This window comes from Fusarium oxysporum, chromosome 9, assembly GCF_000149955.1.
Source record: "Fusarium oxysporum f. sp. lycopersici 4287 chromosome 9, whole genome shotgun sequence".
NCBI classification, from domain to species: Eukaryota; Fungi; Ascomycota; class Sordariomycetes; order Hypocreales; family Nectriaceae; genus Fusarium; species Fusarium oxysporum.
Window position 1 is genome coordinate 1,292,406 of NC_030994.1, and position 18,120 is coordinate 1,310,525.

General features: G+C 49.5%; 5 protein-coding genes across 7 annotated transcripts; 3 read left to right on the forward strand and 2 right to left on the reverse strand.

Annotated features, from left to right (window-relative positions):
- Nucleotides 1–562: 562 nt before the first annotated feature.
- FOXG_09316 (uncharacterized protein) lies at nt 563–2,172 on the forward strand (the record flags this gene model as incomplete). The annotated part of the gene is made up of 4 exons (XM_018388407.1): nt 563–754; nt 807–1,346; nt 1,458–1,619; nt 1,864–2,172. The coding sequence occupies 4 exons, from the start codon at nt 563–565 to the stop codon at nt 2,170–2,172; spliced, it is 1,203 nt and encodes a 400-aa protein (XP_018246469.1).
- Nucleotides 2,173–2,640: 468 nt separating this feature from the next.
- Nucleotides 2,641–4,828, reverse strand: FOXG_09317 (uncharacterized protein). The gene is made up of 2 exons (XM_018388408.1): nt 4,376–4,828; nt 2,641–4,325 (listed from the first exon to the last, which is right to left on the reverse strand). Exons 1-2 carry the CDS (start codon nt 4,515–4,517, stop codon nt 2,857–2,859), a joined length of 1,611 nt encoding a protein of 536 aa, XP_018246470.1. The 5' UTR covers nt 4,518–4,828; the 3' UTR covers nt 2,641–2,856.
- A 1,937-nt stretch (nt 4,829–6,765) lies between these two features.
- On the reverse strand, nt 6,766–10,384 carry FOXG_09318 (uncharacterized protein). Its single transcript, XM_018388409.1, has 2 exons — nt 10,149–10,384; nt 6,766–10,101 (listed from the first exon to the last, which is right to left on the reverse strand). The coding sequence occupies exons 1-2, from the start codon at nt 10,194–10,196 to the stop codon at nt 7,987–7,989; spliced, it is 2,163 nt and encodes a 720-aa protein (XP_018246471.1). The 5' UTR covers nt 10,197–10,384; the 3' UTR covers nt 6,766–7,986.
- A 171-nt stretch (nt 10,385–10,555) lies between these two features.
- On the forward strand, nt 10,556–12,153 carry FOXG_09319 (uncharacterized protein). Of its 3 annotated transcripts, none has more exons than XM_018388412.1 (5): nt 10,556–10,633; nt 10,766–10,803; nt 10,868–11,309; nt 11,361–11,608; nt 11,662–12,133. In XM_018388412.1, exons 3-5 carry the CDS (start codon nt 10,959–10,961, stop codon nt 11,954–11,956), a joined length of 894 nt encoding a protein of 297 aa, XP_018246474.1. In that variant the 5' UTR covers nt 10,556–10,633; nt 10,766–10,803; nt 10,868–10,958; the 3' UTR covers nt 11,957–12,133. The 3 variants fall into 3 exon arrangements, with proteins under 3 accessions (XP_018246474.1, XP_018246472.1, XP_018246473.1); XM_018388411.1 differs by having other exon boundaries at nt 10,611–10,633; nt 10,681–10,803; nt 11,662–12,153; XM_018388410.1 differs by having other exon boundaries at nt 10,570–10,633; nt 10,868–11,608; nt 11,662–12,153.
- A 595-nt stretch (nt 12,154–12,748) lies between these two features.
- FOXG_09320 (uncharacterized protein) lies at nt 12,749–18,080 on the forward strand (the record flags this gene model as incomplete). Its single annotated transcript, XM_018388413.1, has 6 exons — nt 12,749–13,057; nt 13,121–15,958; nt 16,010–16,113; nt 16,164–17,149; nt 17,256–17,324; nt 17,666–18,080. 6 exons carry the CDS (start codon nt 12,749–12,751, stop codon nt 17,989–17,991), a joined length of 4,632 nt encoding a protein of 1,543 aa, XP_018246475.1. The 3' UTR covers nt 17,992–18,080.
- Nucleotides 18,081–18,120: the final 40 nt, after the last annotated feature.

Sequence of the window (18,120 nt, forward strand, 5' to 3'; positions counted from 1 at the left end):
CATCAGTTGACCGTGGACGTCTTCCGGATACTTCATCATGATTTTGCCCACGGCGATGAGGTTATCCAGAAGCCATGAGTGACCAGGTAGTGTTGGCTGTATGCATTAGCGGTGGGCATGAGACCTGAATACTTGATTACTAGCGTCACCTTTCTCCTACTTTCACACTCTCTCATCCAATACTTTCTTCCCCTCCTGCATATCATTTCACCACAGCAGAAGAAGAAGAAGAAGAAGAAGAAGAAGAAGAAGAAGAAGAAGAAGAAGAAGAAGAGGAAATCCAGCACATCCTTGCTCATAGGTTGCTTTCTATCTTATAACGAGAAGCCTTTGGCGTCTTGAGGTAGCTGGCCATTTCATCATCCTTCCTACGTGCCCACCATTCATCTTCTCTTCATGCGGCACCGCCTCGATTTTTCATAACATCATCCCGTCCTTCATCTCTTCAACCCTCTTCTTTACCTCTCAATATTCTTGGCCTTCTTGGATCATCATCAGAGATATCTTCAGGCTATTCTCCTTCATATCTTCCTCCATCTGGTCCGCCTTTGACGATACAGCCATGCCCGGAACCGCCCAACCGCCACTAAGTGCGCGGACAGCGCAGCGAATTCACGAGCAAGTGACTCGTGAGGTCTTTCGACTCGCCGGCCGTGATCCCGACAATCACATGGAATGCTTCAAGGCTTGCATAAAGACTATCGAGAACACCAAAGTCATCGAGACAACTGACTATGCTATTTGGGAGAGCCAGGTAAGTGAACATATCTAGTCCTTGCAAGGAATAACAGACTGATAATTCTGAGGAGCCAATCGCAAGTCCTCTGAAAGAATTCTCCAACACCAACCGAACCACCAAGAGCGGCAATTTTTACACGCTCTCACCAACGACCGTCGTGGCTATTGCCGCTACTCTGAACCTGAAGCACGTCATCGCCAACTCTAATGTCAATAACAAACACGTCGTCAACACTGTCTCCCCGAGTGCTGTGTGGGCTTACCTTGGTATTGCCATCAATGCATGGCCTCAGACTGGTGAGTGTCAGTTCTTCGTTAAGAAGTCTGGCGAAGATTCAAAGTCTCCAACAGTTGGAAAGATCACCCTGGGAAAGTTTGCAGTCACAACCAATATATTCGGAGACACCACCACCCCTCTGATGCTTCTGACCATAGCGAGATTTAACGGCTGGGTTAAGTCAGCACCGGGTGCCCCTTGTTTGAAGAAGAGGACTGTCGACGCGCCGCAGATCATCCACCGCCGTCAAGCATTAAGCGAGGGCAAGGAAATACTTGAGAAACTAGGAAACCGAAAGTTCAAGCAAAACGATCCAGCTCTCATCAGAGAGGTAAAGGCATGGCTATCGGAGCCCATCATCCTTGTGCTTCCAGAGGAGGCGAAGAACCGACTATGGTACTAGTGCAGCCAAGTCGCGAAATCATGGTTGCCAATCATCAAGGACGCAGACACGGAACTATCAGTTTGGAAATATATGGGCAAGGCCGGTGCCACTCTTGCGTCCCTGGTTTCCGATGAAATTGACTGGATTCAACTGGCTCAACAGGTCAATGATGCAGAATCAACTGCAGCTGTAAAGAAGCTGGTTGAACTGTCAGACAAGGTCCGTGAGATACGAAATTTCTCAGCAGAACTATCTGCAGGAGGCAATACCCAATCTGATGGAACTTCGAACGGCTCTCCTGGAGTAGCCCGGTTGCCAGTCGTTCCAGCAAGTTTTTGGACCTGCTTGGAATGAATGTCTCCTCAGCCAAGAAGCTGATGGTACAAAGAACATTATTGTTGGCGCTCTTCAACGCCTCTTCGACACAATTGCCTATGTCTTTCCTCGATCACACCCTATGTAGGGTGCTTTCCTTGATATGGTTTCCAAAATGGACGTTGCTGTCATGTCTTCCCTCGACCTTGATCTGGTCAGAGCCAAAGATCGTCACCAGACGAGGCTCAACATCAACGACGATCTCTCCTACCGCAACGAAATCATGGCTAATGTGGCCGAAGCTATCTCCAGACTCGAGCGTGGATCAGCATCGCAGGAGCGACTTCTTCGTTCAAAGCTCTGCTCGATCTTTGACGCAGCTGATGCGCTGATCCTGAAGGAGAACCTTCCGCGGGAGATTAGCATCGTGATCTCGACCAAAGCCAATGACGAATAAGATTGCTATTTCTGTATGACATTCTCGGTACTGAGTTTTACTTACGAATTTGTGAGTTCGGGCTTACTAAACTTGGACTATATAATTTTGTAGAGGCACTAGCTCGGGCAACTTTAGGAGTAAATCTACGAAAAGGATGACATGGATACAAATCGTATGGGAGATAATGTGGAATAGTACAGTCAGTGTAAAAGCAAAACACTATTGTGTCGGAACAAGAAGAAATGGCTGAGTACCTAGACATCTTGTTGATAGTGCCGAGCAGGAACAATTTTGGCCAAGAGTAAATCTTGCCGTGCTCATTGCTTGGGCTGTCTAGGACACCATTGAAATATAGGTTGGGGAACAAGTCTTACCTTATCTGCGTGATTGAGCAGTAATTTTCTGTTACTCCTTTAACGAATAGATCCCTTACAGAATAAGGAAGGCTCTGCTGAATCACCTCGCAAGTAAGAATGTAGATCACTTCGGCTCTTATGTTTATCACTGTGATTGTGCTCTGGTGTTTGAAGAGATTGCATGCGTATTGTATATGTGCAGATAATGCTCAGGAACGCTAACCGCCTTGCTTTTCTCGCTGGTATAAAACTCAAAATATTACATGATCATATATATGTACAATTCTTTCACTCATCCAGTAGTGTGGGTATCCGTAATCATATCAACTCCATCCTTCGTACATGCTTAGAAAAAGCTTCGGAGAACCTTCTTGGGAGCATCGGCCCAGACGAAAGGCTCCTTGGGCTCCTCCTCCTCCAACCAAACAGCGCCACTGGCCAGATCCATCTCTGCGGGGCGGACATACATCTGCCACTTGCGTGTGCAGACCTTGTATCCAAGGTAGAGAAGGGTAACAGAGAAGAAGGCGAGGTAGGAACTGAAGAAGGCCTCAGCGGTGGGAGAGGCGCCGGAGGCAGGGAAGAGAGCAGTGTAGAAAGAGGCGATGAGGGCGAGGATGTTGAGTCCGAGACCGAGGTAAGATCCAGCAACGCCGAAGGGGGTCTTGTAGGGAATGAGGCCGAGGTTGATGCCCTGAGCCTTCATACCGGCACGCATGCGGATGTGGGCGAGGCAGATAGAGCCCCAGACGAAGAGGAAGCCAAGACCAGTGAGGGCCAAGAGCCAGCCGAAGATCTCCATGCCCTGAGGAGCAGCGCCAATGTAGGCAAGGAGACCAAAGGCGATCTGGAGGATAACACAGTAGAGAGGGCGGCCCTTGGAGTCAATGTACTTGAAGAAGTTGGGGGCCATGTTGCGCTCAGCCATAGCTTGGATGGTTCGGGTAGAACCGAAAGTGCAGGAGTTGGCAACGGAGAGAACAGCAACAGTGATGACAGCGTTCATGATGCTTGGAAGGACCTTGATACCGGCATCCTGGATAGCAAGAACGAAGGGAGAGGCCTTGGTGTTGGCACCGCTGGCGCCCATCAGGCGAGGGTCGTTGGCGGGGAGGATGAGACCGACGATGAACAGGTTGAGAATGTAGAAGATAGCAATTCGCCAGAAGACCTGCTTGCTAGCCATGGGGATAGACTTGCGGGGGTTGGCAGACTCAGCAGCAGCCAGACCGACCATCTCAGTACCACCGAAGGAGAAAGCAGCGACGACGAAGACAGCGCAGAAACCCTTGAAGCTGGTGAAAGCACCAGGATCGCGCCAGTACTTGACACCGATGTAGCCCTGGTCGCCAACGCCACCGCAGTTGATGACAATACCGAGGATGATGAAACCAACACAGGCGCAGATCTTGATGATAGAGAGAACAAACTCAACTTCACCGTAACCTCGAACACCGAAGATCTGAATGCCCATGAGGACAACAAGGAAGACAGAGACCCAGACAGCCATGTTGATATCTTCTCTCCAGAATCTGATGGTGATGGAAGCCGCGATAAGTTCGAAAGGCAGGACAGTCAACCAAGCGAGAGCGTATTGCCAACCCATGGCGAAACCCCATGAAGGATCGACGAAGCGGACGATGTATGTGAAGAAGGCACCGTTGACGGGGTAGAGGACAGCCATCTCAGCGAGGGCCAAGCATGTGCAGAGAAGCATGATACCGATGATGAGATAGCCGATGAGGAGAGCAGCAGGGCCACCCTTCTGGAGGGCACCACCTGAACCGACGAAGAGACCAGCACCGATAGCGCCACCTAGACATGTTAGTTATGAGTTGAGGAATAGAAGAGGAGTGAAGTCATACCGATGGCAATCATCTGCATGTGTCGGTTCTTGAGATCTTGCTTGAGGCCACCGTTCTTGACCTCGCCAGTCTCGACATCTCGTGTCTCAGAGACATCGAGAACGGCCTCCTTGCCGTAATCGGTGGGAGGAGTAGAAGCCATGGCTACTAGTTGTGGTGGTGGTGAGAGGAGAGAGAAGTGTATGAGAGAGTGAGAGTGAGAGAAAGGGGAGTGAGTGTCGAGAGTGATGCTCTTGGTTCTTGTATCCCCGGAATGAGGGAGAGGGCCTCAGTATTTGTACTCGTTTTGATCGACGATGTTGCACAATATACCGAGACTATGGAACTGCTCTCCATACCGTTCTAGATTTGGTGGCGCTGGGGTCTGTCAGATGCGAGTTGGAGTTGGAGATGGCAAGGATGGGTCAAGGGGGGGGGGGGGGGGGTAGTCTAACGTTAGTCTTAATGTTAGCGTGTTGGTTGAACTTGGAGGAAATGGTGTGCAGAACGGGCAGTCTAGCCTGTCTTGTTTTGCCCCAAAGAGTTTATCTTTGAGGCTAATCATTAGGCTCATGAAGCCATTGGCTCTTCAACTCCAAGCTGCGGTATCATGGTGGGTACAGGATTTTCATGTCCACCTTGGAGCTTGGAGCACAGCAGCCTAAAGGTCACACTGCAGTAGTGGCCTGGCCCCCCCTTATCTGGTTCCCGTCTTGGTTCTGCTTGTCTATCTCTCGGCGAGCGCGAGAGGGCTCCGTAGCCGAGAATCGTGTCGACTTTGACCGGGCCGGTTCTGGGCTGGAATTATCTTGGCTCGTGCTGGTAAAGACATGACAACGGTTGATACAGCGCTTAACTCGCTTGTCGTTTGACGTTAATCTAGATAGCGTATCTGATAAACGAGTCAGCATGGTCAGCAATCAGTCAATTTGAGTTGTTTCTTACGATTCCCTCCCTCAGGATAAGGTTATTCACCAATACTACCCAAAGAGTGTCAGACCCTTGTCATGCTGCAATCCTTTGGAATTAACTCACATTGGGTTTGTTGCATCGTATGTATGTACCCTTGCCGACGCCCTATTACGAGTCAACCTCTCGGCAGTTTTCCGTTGACTTTCATGGGCAGTTGATTACCAGTAAACGCGCTCCTAACGCGGAGTCAATGACCATTTCAACGCCACGTCCGTAACGCTTGTTCAGTGGCCCCGTAAGCACTTTCAGCTTCTTTCGGAAGGTCGACATCATGACCAATGGCCCTTGTCCCTCTTCGGGAAATCCCCTGGTGGTAGTAATAAACTGATGACTTATGTCGTATTACAAGACACATGCTATCATTGTGAACCAAATGTTCGGGTCGGGCCCATTGCTGCCCAGACCTTGGGATCTGCAGACAAGACTTGGTTTGGTGTGCTGCAGAACTTGGCGATGCGATGCCAATAGATCGCCAAGCACCTTGGAGTCTTCAGCGGCAGAGAGCAAAGCAAAGCAAAACTTGGAGATGCCTTGGCTTGCTTTGGCTCTCCCCCACATGCTCCAGGGCACCCTCACGCGGCCACGTCTCGTTCGAAGAGGGTGGCAAAACTCGAACTAGTCCTCAAGCTAGAAGACTTCCAGACTACCCTCCTCTTGCAGTTAACATGCTCCTGATTGGCCATGAATGGCCCCCAGCTTCGGTGGTATCAATGAATCTGGAACTGTACCCATGTCCCAACAGCCCTAGGACCAACTAGCAATTTGGAGACTCCTTCCCCTCTCCCGCTGGCTCTCAGCTGCTGACCGCCAGCCAGGAAAAACCGCTATCTCTTAGCTGGCCTTATCGAATTTTTCTCCCTCATACCATCGGTATCTCCTTGGCTGGGCCACTCATATCAATCGTGGCTTGAAATCTCCTCACGCTGGAATTTCCCCTCATGAAAAAAATGTCAATTCAAGACAAGCTAGCGAGGAGGCTCAACTTGCTCAAGAGTCTCGTTACGTTATGTCTTCTTGGCTTTCTGGGGAAAATGGATACGATGCAATGGTCGCCACGAGGCCTCCCCAGATCCAGACTCATAATCTGGGGATTCTCCAGACTCTCGAGTCTAGACACTCAACATGTTGATTCCATTACGAAATCGTTTCCGCAGCATCTTGATCTTGTTTCTGGGGTAGAGCCGAGCGAGGTTTGAGGGTAATCTCAGTCTTCCTGGTTCGCTCGGGGAGATCCATAATACTAACGACTCCAATTATTAGCCTCTCAAACCTAACTTGTTCAAGAAGGTGTTGACACATAAGATGCGGAGAAAATGCTCAATGTTTCCACTGCGGAACCGTCAGCAGAATCTAGACCTCTCGCTTCCCCACAGCATGTTTGGCAGGGGTAAGCTTTAGTATCACAGGCTTCCCTCGAGTGGAAATTCCACGTGAAGCGATCACATAACAATTGCTGCCTTCCATCATCGTCAAGGAACGGTTTGCCCGGTGGCGCTCCTAGTATCCATGCTAACCCCAGGAAACGAGTCGTACCACTAGATGAGTTCTTGTGCCGGCTCTGGCCAATTCAATGCCCACAATGGTATGATTGAGAAGTCGATATTGGTTGGTTTGTTCTGTCTATTTCGTAATGCATTACCTGGAGATTTCCATGTGAGTGAACTCCACTCCGTCCATTTTCGGTGTTGGGAGCCATTCAACATTCCCTCTCTCATACCGCGAAAGCCATACAGCGTCCCCGTTAACAGCCTCCAATGCCTCCCGCACTACAACGTTTCGTTCCAAAACGTCCGAGAGTAAGTCAAGAATGTCATCAAACATTTCTTCGTCAACCTGAACATGAGATACGAGAGCTGTCAGTAGCTCAACCGTACCCTCCCACACTCGCGCTGGTGACGCAAATTTGCCTAAGCTACCTGAAGATGGTGCAACTATTTGCGTTAAAGGCTTGCCGCTTAGACTATCACCATTTCTCAGGGGTATCAACACTCGGCTATCGTCGCTTTCTTTCCCCCACGTAGTGCCAGCTTCCCCATGGGGTCTGACCCAGCTCGGTGAAGCGGAAGCTTGCTGTTTAACCTTTCGGCACCAATCTCGAAGCCATTCAGCCCAGTCAGTCTTGAACCGAGAGCTAAGGAAGTCCCCCGCAGCAGCGCAGAGCCCAGCAAGCGCGCGGCATGCCTCGACCGCGATATAAGCTTCTGGGTCATGCAGCCTGTCGATCACTACTGGCCAGATCGCGTTAACGAGGGGCAAAAATGCATCTTCATCGGGAGCCAAAGCAGTGGATGCTGTTGCCAGGAGCTCAAGTAAGGATCTTCGTAGTGTCGGTGTCGGGGAGGTGAGGTAATGTTGCGTGAGGTTTGCCACTCTCAGCAGAAGCTGGTACGTTGGTGAGTTTGGTGGTTTTTCTGGTTCCGGTGGAGGATCAGCTGCCTCGTTGCTATCATTCTCGTTCTTTTCTTTCTTCCACGGAATCTTTGGGTGGCCTTTCACTTCTTCTTCTGTTTCCGTCTCATCGAGTGCTGCCCGCTGCCTTCGCTTTTCCAAAGTATCCAAGAGTTCGGAGAGCCCAGGTTCTTTCTTGTGGACTTTTCGATGGTCTGGTTTTGACCTTGCCTGATGTTCCAGCAACAACATATCCGAGCGAACGCCCTGATTCACAACCTCCTTGAGCACGACAAACAGATCTCGACAAATACTGGATATCCGTGGAAGTTATCTAAAGCCCCGAAGATAGAGTCGATAACATCGTCTAGGTAGGGAACCAGTCGAGGGCCTGCAAGTCGGACCATCATGGTCAAGACGTTGATCGAGGCAGGCGATATGTCCAGGCTGTTCAGCCTCAACGAAACCGAGTTCACCATGTAGTCCACATTCTGGATGATAAGCTCTGAAACGTTGGCATATCCGCATGAGGCTGCTATACTGTTCAATGTGACAATAGCATGCTTTTGCAGATTGGGGTTGTTGGAGCCTAAGAACGTTGCGATGGGAAACAAAATATCGATCAGTTCGGGGCGAAATGACTCTCCGGCTCGCTGTGCTGTGTAGGCAGTTGCTTCTAGGGCTAGAGCTTCTAGCCGCCAGTCGATAGATTCCACATCTGTGTGCCGGTCGAGAATCTGCACCGATGTTGTGTAAAGCTCATTGAATATGGTGTCGATATCCTGGGAGGGATCGGTTACTGATGACAAGTTCAAGAACATCTCTGCTTCAGCAGATGATCTATGGCTCGCTTTGATAAGTTCAAAGCAAAGCCAAAAAGTAGCGACTTGGCTGGCTGAGTTATCAGAGTCCTGAACTTGCTCCAACATAGTACCAGCAAATCTTGCTTGCTGAGACGATGACCCAAGAAAGGTAATGAGTGATGCCATCTCATGACGGATATCCTTTTGCGATTCGGAGGGCAGCAAGACGGGCTGGTATTGGACATCCCCTTGCTCTGCCGATGCTTCCCCACTGTCTATCAGTCGAACGTCCATGTTCTCATTAGTTTCCGAGGTTCCTGATGCTTGCATTAGAGATATAATACTATCTCGGAGCATAATCGACATAGATTCGTCCAGCGTCGATGATTGTATCTGTAAGTCTTTGATGAGCTCAAGACCCTTCAAGACATTTCGTATTGTGTCTCGCTTAACATCTTCATCCGCTGATTGCATCAGCCGTGAAAGACTAGACATCCAGTTATATGTCGTCGTTTTGACAATTTCACCGAGTTCAGGATAGATGTTGACAAGATCTTGTAAACTAGTCTGTGTCAGGGACATCTTGTTCTCAGTCTCCCCAAGCATCATGGCTGTCTCGACAAGTATGTTTGCACAGTTGGACAACGTGTTGTGGCATTCATCCAGGATGGTCACGCAAAGCTTGTTGAGGGCATTCCTCACCTCAGCAGATTCATGAGAACGCAGTTTCATAATCGTTGAGAGGGCTTTCTTAACTTGCATAGTGCTTGCCTTGAGCCAAGCTGGAGATAGGATTTTGTTATCCTCGGCCCCTTCTTGATCAGTTTCGGTTTTTGTCAAGATCGACCGCGTCCGTAGATCAGCCAATACACTTGTCAGTACCAGGCTCACTGTCTCGAAACATTTGGCAAGAACAGCGCTCTTGTATCGGTTAGGTGAAGATGTGACTTTGGCGAGTAGGGAAACGGTGCCAGGCAGGAAACTAGCCAATGCAGCAGGTTCTTTCACAGTATGGTACACTGCTTGCAGGGCACGCAGTGCTTCCTGTTGAATCTGAGGCGTTGCACCGTCTACCACTCCATTCAACATGATAGTTACGCCGTGCCCAAGAGCCGGTATTGACTCTGCCTCCGAAAGCCCTGATGAAGCTGCGGCCGATAAACCAGCTGTGTTGAAGAGCGCTGTCAGCCCACGAAAAGCTTCCAGCACTGTCTCCTCAGCGACAGGGCGTGCTGGGGTTGAGCCAGGTGTTCCATCTATAATGAAAGTCAGAAGACTCAGAATCTGTCGCACAAGCTCCGCAGAAAGCTTTGTCTTCCAGCCGTGCGTGATGAGAATTGTAAGCGTCTTGATGCAGTTCTCGATCAAGGGCATGGGATATTGATCCATCTGGCGAAAGATGTGATGAAGAGGGAAGAACACATATTCAGATAACTTCTCATCCAGTACTAGCGGGTTCCGTCTGATTTGTTCATTGAGGAGCTCCAAAAGTCGACCTGTCTGCTCACCAAGCTCTCGAGAAGAAGCTCGTCCGTCGGCCTCGCGGATCGCCAACTGACTTATCTTAACGCAACATGGTTTAAGCTAATTCGAGTCAGTATTTTCTTTGGGGCTTGAGAATGATCACTTACTCTTTGGAAGAACTCGGTCCTCTCCTTACTACTGGCTGTTGATTCCATGGTTGATGAAGCAAAGCGCTTCTGCTTGTCTATTCATGCATGCTCTCCACAGCCGAGCCAAGAATTTAACGAACACGAACGCGAGTACGTAAGGGCAGTAGGATGCAGCGTACAAGTTTGGTTGAAGGGTAATGAATATAGCTTACACCGGAAATGCAAAGCGATAAAATGATCCTGGTTTGGCGGTTTTATCAGAAGAACAAAATTGGAGTACGGAGGGGTCCGTTGTCAGTGAAAGAGTGGTTTCGCTAAATGAGACCGTGTAAGAATATCACCCTGACACAGTGAAAGAAATCGCCAGAATTTAGCAGAAACTCTATATTTCTTAACATCTCAATAGCTATTTAATGTATGCTTGTAGCGTGTATAGTATCTTGTTTGTTTTCAAACTCTTGCGCTCCTGATACTTTACCTCTTAATTAATAACTTCTCTACTGGTGAGTCTATTCTGCCCCTCTCATGATGCAACTCTCACACTGTGGAGTACGCCCACCCACTATCAACTTCTCAGGAATCTGATGCCTGCAACAACCATCAGGAAGCTTATACTAAACACAAAATCACAATAGATTCTCTTTGCGACCTGAGCCTTCTTAGTGATCTCCGAGTAAGTGTGCAATGATATGATCCCAGTAAGAGCCAAGGAAATAAGCTTATATATACCTCAACAGTCCTCCAGTAAAGCTCCCCTCTCTTTCTTCTGAGGGACAAATACCACGACATCTTCTATCATCGCAAAAATTCTCTGCATCAGCTGCCAAAATGTCCCCTTCAGGCCCTTTCCAAGTCACTGTCCATCCCTTTGAGTCCAAGTGTCGAAGCTCGGCCGCCTATGAAATTGGTCTCACTTCAGCTCCTAATGCCATTGTCTTCATCGGTGGGCTTACAGATGGACCTCACACTATTCCTTATACCCGGCTTCTAGCCCAGCGCCTAGAGGAAGTAAAGGAGTTGGGCTTCTCCGTTATCGAATTCCGCATGAGAAGCTCTTTCTCGGGTTTTGGCACTTCGAGCCTCTCCAACGATGTTGAAGACATTTCTGCTTTGGTCAAGTATCTGCGAGGAATTGGCAAGGAAAAGATCGTCCTATTTGGTTCCTCAACTGGCTGTCAGGTAATCTATTCCCTTGTCGCCACGTTTTATATATCTTCTGACCAATTGCAGGACTGCATCGAGTATGCCAATTATGCCAAGCACAACAACGAACCTGTCGATGGCTTCGTTATGCAAGGTCCGGTGTCGGATCGTGAGACACTGGATTTGATCTTCCCGGATCCTCAGCCGAGTCTTGATCTCGCCGCAAAGATGATTTCTGAGGGCAAAGGCGGTGATTGTATGCCTTTTGACATGATTCCTGCCGTTCTGGGAGCTCCCATTTCGGCGTATCGGTTCCAGTCTCTGGCGAGCAAAGGGTACGTTCAACGGTTTCCAGCTATGAGGATGATATGAACTAACTGATGAACAGCGGCGACGATGATTACTTTTCATCAGACCTACCCGATGATGTCATTGAAAGGAATTGGTCTCGGTTCAATAAGCCAGTGCTAGTTCTCCATTCTGCTGAGGACGAGTTCGTCCCAGAGCGCATCGACCAGGCTGCGAGCAACAAGAAGTATAAGGCGTTAAACCCGGCTGTCAGTCGGTTATCGGGGCTGATTCCTGGCGCAAGCCATACCGTTGATCAACCCCAAGCGCAGGAGTGGCTTTCCAAGACGGTAATCGAGTGGTTGAAAACCGAAGTTACTTCTCGTGCTGATTGAGATTGCTTGTCACGGCGTGTTGGCAATCACGCGAACAAGAGAGAACATATTGAAGACTAAGAGTTGCACAAGCAATTGACGTGCTTGTGATCTATAAACATGATACATAGAAAGCATCAGGTACAGCTATTAGTCGCACAAACAACCAAAATGATAATCAAACTCTGTGCTCCAGGGTAAGACGACCTTGGCTGGGAAGTGATCTCACCTAAAGTCCGTAGACTATCTCCATTTGCGATCAGTAAGCAACCCCACTGAGCAGCTTCAGCCTGGTCTAGTGCCCAGGATCGCATTGTTAGTGCATGTTTGGGTGTTCGCGCATGCTGGGTTTGCAGCAAAATTCTGGGGGCCAGCTTACCAACCACGACAAGGGCCTGTCAATTCGACGAGATTCTGCCTGTCGGAAGTCGCCCAGAAGTTCAGAACCTTTTTTTTTTTTTTTTTTTTTTTCAACCTCTTCTTTCAATCCTTCAACTCTCGCCTGAGGTGACCGGATTCGGGTTTGGGCTTGTTTTGTCCGTTCTGAGACTGTCTCTGTCTCTATCTTGTCCTCCGAGCCGTTTCCGATCCTTGCTCCGGTTCACGGCACTCGCTCTGACGTACGTACTGTACTAACATTGAGCTTCCCGAGCTAAGGTTCCAAAATCTTATCCCGTCACCATCATCGTCACCAAGGACGCGCCATCGCTTCTGTCGCCTACGAAACATCCCACACGTCCCTCTAGCATGAAGTGACTGTCGCGCGAAACCTTTTCGATACCTCGAACTCCTTGAGAAGCATCCACTGCAACAATGGCTCTCTACAACGAGCAACAGGTTCTCTTCGAGACGGGCTCGTTCACTGGCTTCCGCCCGCTGCGAGAGCTTGGTGCGAACTATCTCACTACCGGCCCCTTCAAGCAACCTCTGTGTGGAAATTCGGAAGGATGGGGGCCCCTAAGTCCCCATCGCTATGATTTTACACCTTGTTTTATCGACGTCTGGATCTCTGCTGTGTCTGTTTTTGGCCTTCTGTTTGGATCGCTCGCTGTCTGGTGGCTGCTCGCTAAGAAGCAGAAACAAGAGGGACAGACCAAGAATGCGCACTTCTACATTAAGCAGGTAAACTCCTCTGCGCCTTTCTCTACTTCTATTCTGTTCAATTGAGCTGATTTGTTGTCTCAGTCTCTCCTCGCCGTCATCATCGTCGACGTCATTGCTCAGCTTATCGTTCAAATCGTCTACATGCCCCATATCTGGTATGGCGATTTCCGAGTCTTGACGACCTTCTTGACTATCCTGTCACTATTTGTCATTTTCGCTATTCAATGGATCGAGCATTCGCGTATTCGATATCCCAGCGGCGTCGCCCTATTCTACTGGCTCTTCCTCCTCATCTCCTTCGGCGTCAAGCTCCGATCTCTTATCTCGCAGCAAATCTACGACTCCAACCTACCGTACTTCATTGTTTACTGCGTCGGAGTTGGGCTGTCTCTTGTAGAGTTTCTCGTGGAGTGGCTGTGGCCTCGAACTTCTCGGCCGAGTGGATATGAAGCCATCGAGGAAGAGGAAGAATGTCCCGTTGAATACGCCAACGCATTTTCTCAACTCGCCTTCTCCTGGATGACACCAATGATGCAATATGGTTACAAAGTGTATTTGACCGAAGAGGACCTCTGGGCTCTTGCCAAGGATGATCAGACCAAGAACACTGGATCTCGCTTTGACCAAGCTTGGCAATACGAGTTGGAACACCACAAGAGTCCTTCGCTGTGGAGAGTTTTGTTCAAGGCATATGGCGGCCCTTATTGTGTTGCTGCTATCTTCAAGGTTGCAAATGATGTCGCCCAGTACATTCAGCCCCAGCTGCTTCGGCTTCTCATCTCCTTTGTGAAGTCGTACGAGGAAGACAATACTCCTCAGCCTATTATCAAGGGCGCTGCTATCGCTTTGGCTATGTTCGCTTGTGCGGTTCTGCAAACCACCATGGTTCATCAGTACTTCCAGCTTGCCTTTGTGACGGGAATGCGTATCAAAGGTGGTTTGTCTTCAGCCATATACCGCAAGTCCCTACGCCTGTCAAGCGAGGGCAGGGCTTCAAAGAGTACCGGTGACATTGTCAACTACATGGCGGTTGATGGCCAGCGTCTGCAGGATCTTACCCAGTTCGCTCAGCAAATTTGGTCTGCGCCATTCCAGATTATCATCTGCATGGTTTCCCTCTATAATCTGCTAGGCTGGTCTATGATGGCGGGTGTTGCTGTCATGATTATTATGATGCCAATTCAAGGATTTGTCGCTCGCATTATGAAAAACATGCAAAAGGAGCAGATGAAGAATAAGGACGCCAGAAGTCGCTTGATCAACGAGATCATCAACAATATGAAGAGCATCAAGCTGTATGCTTGGGGCTCTGCCTTTATGAACAAACTCAATTTCGTCCGAAATGAAAAGGAACTGAAGAACTTGCGAAAGATTGGTGCCACTCAGGCCTTTGCCAACTTCACTTGGACTACTGCGCCTTTCTTCGTGTCATGTTCAACCTTCACCGTCTTTGTTCTGACCCAGGATAAGCCGCTCACTAGTGATATCGTCTTCCCTGCATTGGCCCTGTTTAACCTGTTGACCTTCCCTCTTGCCATTCTTCCAATGGTCATCACCTCCATCGTCGAAGCCTCTGTCGCCATTGGACGTCTCACCAGCTTCCTTACCGCTGAAGAGCTTCAACCCGACGCTATCACTATTAAGCCTGCCCCTGAGCAACTTGGCGAGGAGAGCATAATCATCCGTGATGGTACATTCACTTGGAGCCGTCACGAGAACAAGCCCACTCTCGTTGATATTGATTATACCGCTTACAAGGGAGAACTCTCTTGTGTCGTTGGCCGTGTTGGTGCTGGCAAGTCGTCTTTCCTTCAGAGCATTCTCGGTGATATGTGGAAGGTTAAGGGTAACGTCGAAGTACGAGGAACTGTTGCCTACGCGTCGCAACAAACCTGGATCCTCAATGCTACAGTCAAGGAGAACATCATCTTTGGTTATAAATATGATGCTGAGTTTTACGAGAAGACTGTCCAGGCGTGTGCTCTTTTGGACGATTTTGCACAGCTTCCAGATGGAGACGAAACTGTTGTTGGCGAACGTGGTATCTCCCTGAGTGGTGGTCAAAAAGCACGTGTATCACTGGCTCGTGCTGTCTATGCTCGTGCGGATATCTACCTACTCGATGACGTTCTTTCTGCTGTTGACTCCCATGTTGGCCGTCACATTATCGACAATGTACTCGGAACCCGTGGTCTGCTGGCTTCAAAGACTCGCATTCTTGCAACTAACGCCATTGCTGTCCTTCGTCAGGCCAGCTACGTGTCTCTCCTTAAGGATGGCCAAATCATTGAGCGAGGAACATACAAGGAATTGGTTGCTCAGAAGGGTCTCGTTGCCGAACTTCTCAAGACAGCCGGACACGAGTCTGGCAATGCCAGCAGTGAACCTAGCTCCAGTGCTTCAAGCAGCAAGGCTGCTACAATCATCGAGACAGACTCGGGCCAGGCCAAGGAAGAGCTTGAGGAGGCACAGGAACAAGTCCCCGAGATGGCTCCTATCAAGACCGGTGCTGGGGCCAAGCCTCGCTCAAGCAGCATGGCAACCCTGCGCCGCGCCAGTACTGCAAGCTTCAGAGGTCCACGAGGCAAGCTGACAGACGAGGAAATCGGTGGTTCGTCCAAGACCAAGCAAGCCAAGGAGCACTTAGAGCAAGGCAAGGTCAAGTGGTCTGTCTACGGTGAATACGCCAAGATGAACAACCTTTATGCCGTTGCTTTATATCTCCTCATGCTTATTGCTGCACAGACTGCCGGAATCGGTGGTAATTTCTGGCTTGAGAAGTGGTCCAGAGAAAACCAAGAAAAGCAGTCGAACGCTAATGTTGGCAAGTATCTCGGAATCTACTTCGCTTTTGGTATCGGAGCGTCCGCTCTCACTGTCATTCAGACCCTTGTGCTCTGGATCTTCTGTTCCATCGAGGTTGGTGATTTTTCATGATCATGTCGAGTATAAACACTGACGCAGCAACAGGCATCGAGAAAGCTTCATGAGCGCATGGCCAACGCTATCTTCCGCTCCCCCATGTCTTTCTTTGATACAACGCCTGCTGGTCGTATCCTGAACCGTTTCTCGAGGTCAGTATATACTTTGGGGAGATCAAAGGTCGATACTAATCCATTGACAGTGATATTTACCGGGTCGATGAGGTTTTGGCCAGAACTTTCAATATGCTATTTGTGAATGCGGCCAAGTCAGGCTTCACCTTGGTCGTTATCTCATTCGCCACACCACCATTTGTCGCATTGATCATCCCGCTAGCCCTGACTTACTACTACATCCAGAGATATTACCTCCGAACATCTCGCGAGCTCAAACGACTCGACAGTGTGAGCCGTAGCCCCATCTATGCACATTTCCAGGAGTCCCTTGGGGGTATTTCAACCATTCGGGCATTCCGACAGCAGCAGCGATTCGAGCTCGAGAACGAATGGCGTGTCGATGCTAATCTCCGTGCTTACTTCCCTTCAATCAGCGCCAATCGCTGGCTGGCCGTTCGTCTCGAGTTTATTGGTGCTGTGGTCATTCTGGCTGCTGCTGGCTTTGCTATCATCGCCGTCACTGGCAACAAGCCCATCCAATCTGGTATTGTCGGCCTTGCCATGTCATATGCTCTGCAGATTACGACTTCTCTCAACTGGATCGTTCGTCAGACTGTCGAAGTCGAGACCAACATTGTGTCAGTAGAGCGTGTCCTCGAATATGCAGCCCTACCAAGTGAGGCACCCGAGATCATCGCCAAGAACAGACCCCCTGTCTCGTGGCCTGCTAAGGGCGAGGTTGATTTCGTCAACTACAGCACCCGTTACCGTGAGGGTTTGGACCTGGTGCTCAAGAACATCAGCCTTGACATCAAGTCGCATGAGAAGATCGGTGTCGTGGGTCGCACAGGTGCAGGCAAGTCATCTCTGACTCTAGCCTTGTTCCGACTCATCGAACCAGTAACGGGCCATATTGGTATTGATAATATTGACACGTCTTCCATTGGTTTGCTCGATCTGCGCCGAAGGCTGGCCATTATTCCTCAAGATGCAGCGCTCTTTGAAGGCACTGTTCGGGATAACCTCGATCCTGGCCATGTCCATGATGACACTGAGCTTTGGAGTGTGTTGGGTAAGTAAACGCCGACATTGCAACCCTACTACACCCATGCACTGCTTAGACAAGCGAATGTTTTGTCAGCACGTTGTGTAACATTTGCTGACGTATTTCCCTATAGAGCACGCACGATTGAAGGACCACGTTTCGAGCATGGATGGTGGGCTGGAGGCCAAGATTAACGAAGGAGGTAAGTTCACGCACGGCAATGCGCTTTCTGTCGGCATTTCTTGACCGGTCTGCGATTTCTCTCACCGGTCACCCGAGCATCTGGTTCAACATCCATGGCTTCATCTGATGTGGTGTGGCTAAACATCTGGCCCTTGCCGATGATAATGAGCAGTCTCTTTTCTGCAGCCATTTCGAAGACATCAGATGTGCTTAGTTGCTCGCCTCGCATGAGGACGAAGTCCCGTGGTCTGCCCTTTAGGAGCAGCACCAACAGCCTGGGTCCTGAGATATCAGGCTTATTCACATCACAACCGACTTTCACATGCATGTTTGTTCAACTGCTAACATGTTGCCTTGCAGGCTCCAATCTCTCTCAGGGTCAGAGGCAACTCGTCTCGCTCGCTCGCGCGATGCTCACTCCTTCCAATATCCTGGTATTGGACGAGGCCACCGCTGCAGTCGATGTTGAGACCGACGCTATGCTGCAGAGCACCCTTCGGTCACCCTTATTCGCTAACCGCACCATTATTACCGTCGCCCATCGTCTCAACACCATCCTGGACAGCGATCGTGTGGTGGTGCTCGACAAGGGTGAGGTGGTCGAGTTTGATAGTCCGGCCGAGCTTTTCAAGAAGCAAGGTGTATTCTACGGGCTCATGAAGCAAGCTGGGCTGGAAGTTGAATAGACAGACACCTAGTATTGGACCTGTCATAATTGAAATTGTACATAAAAGAACAGCAAAATAAAAGAGGAGGGATTTTTGCATACATCACGAAGCGAAGCAAAGCAAACCATGCAATGCTGCATGCACTCA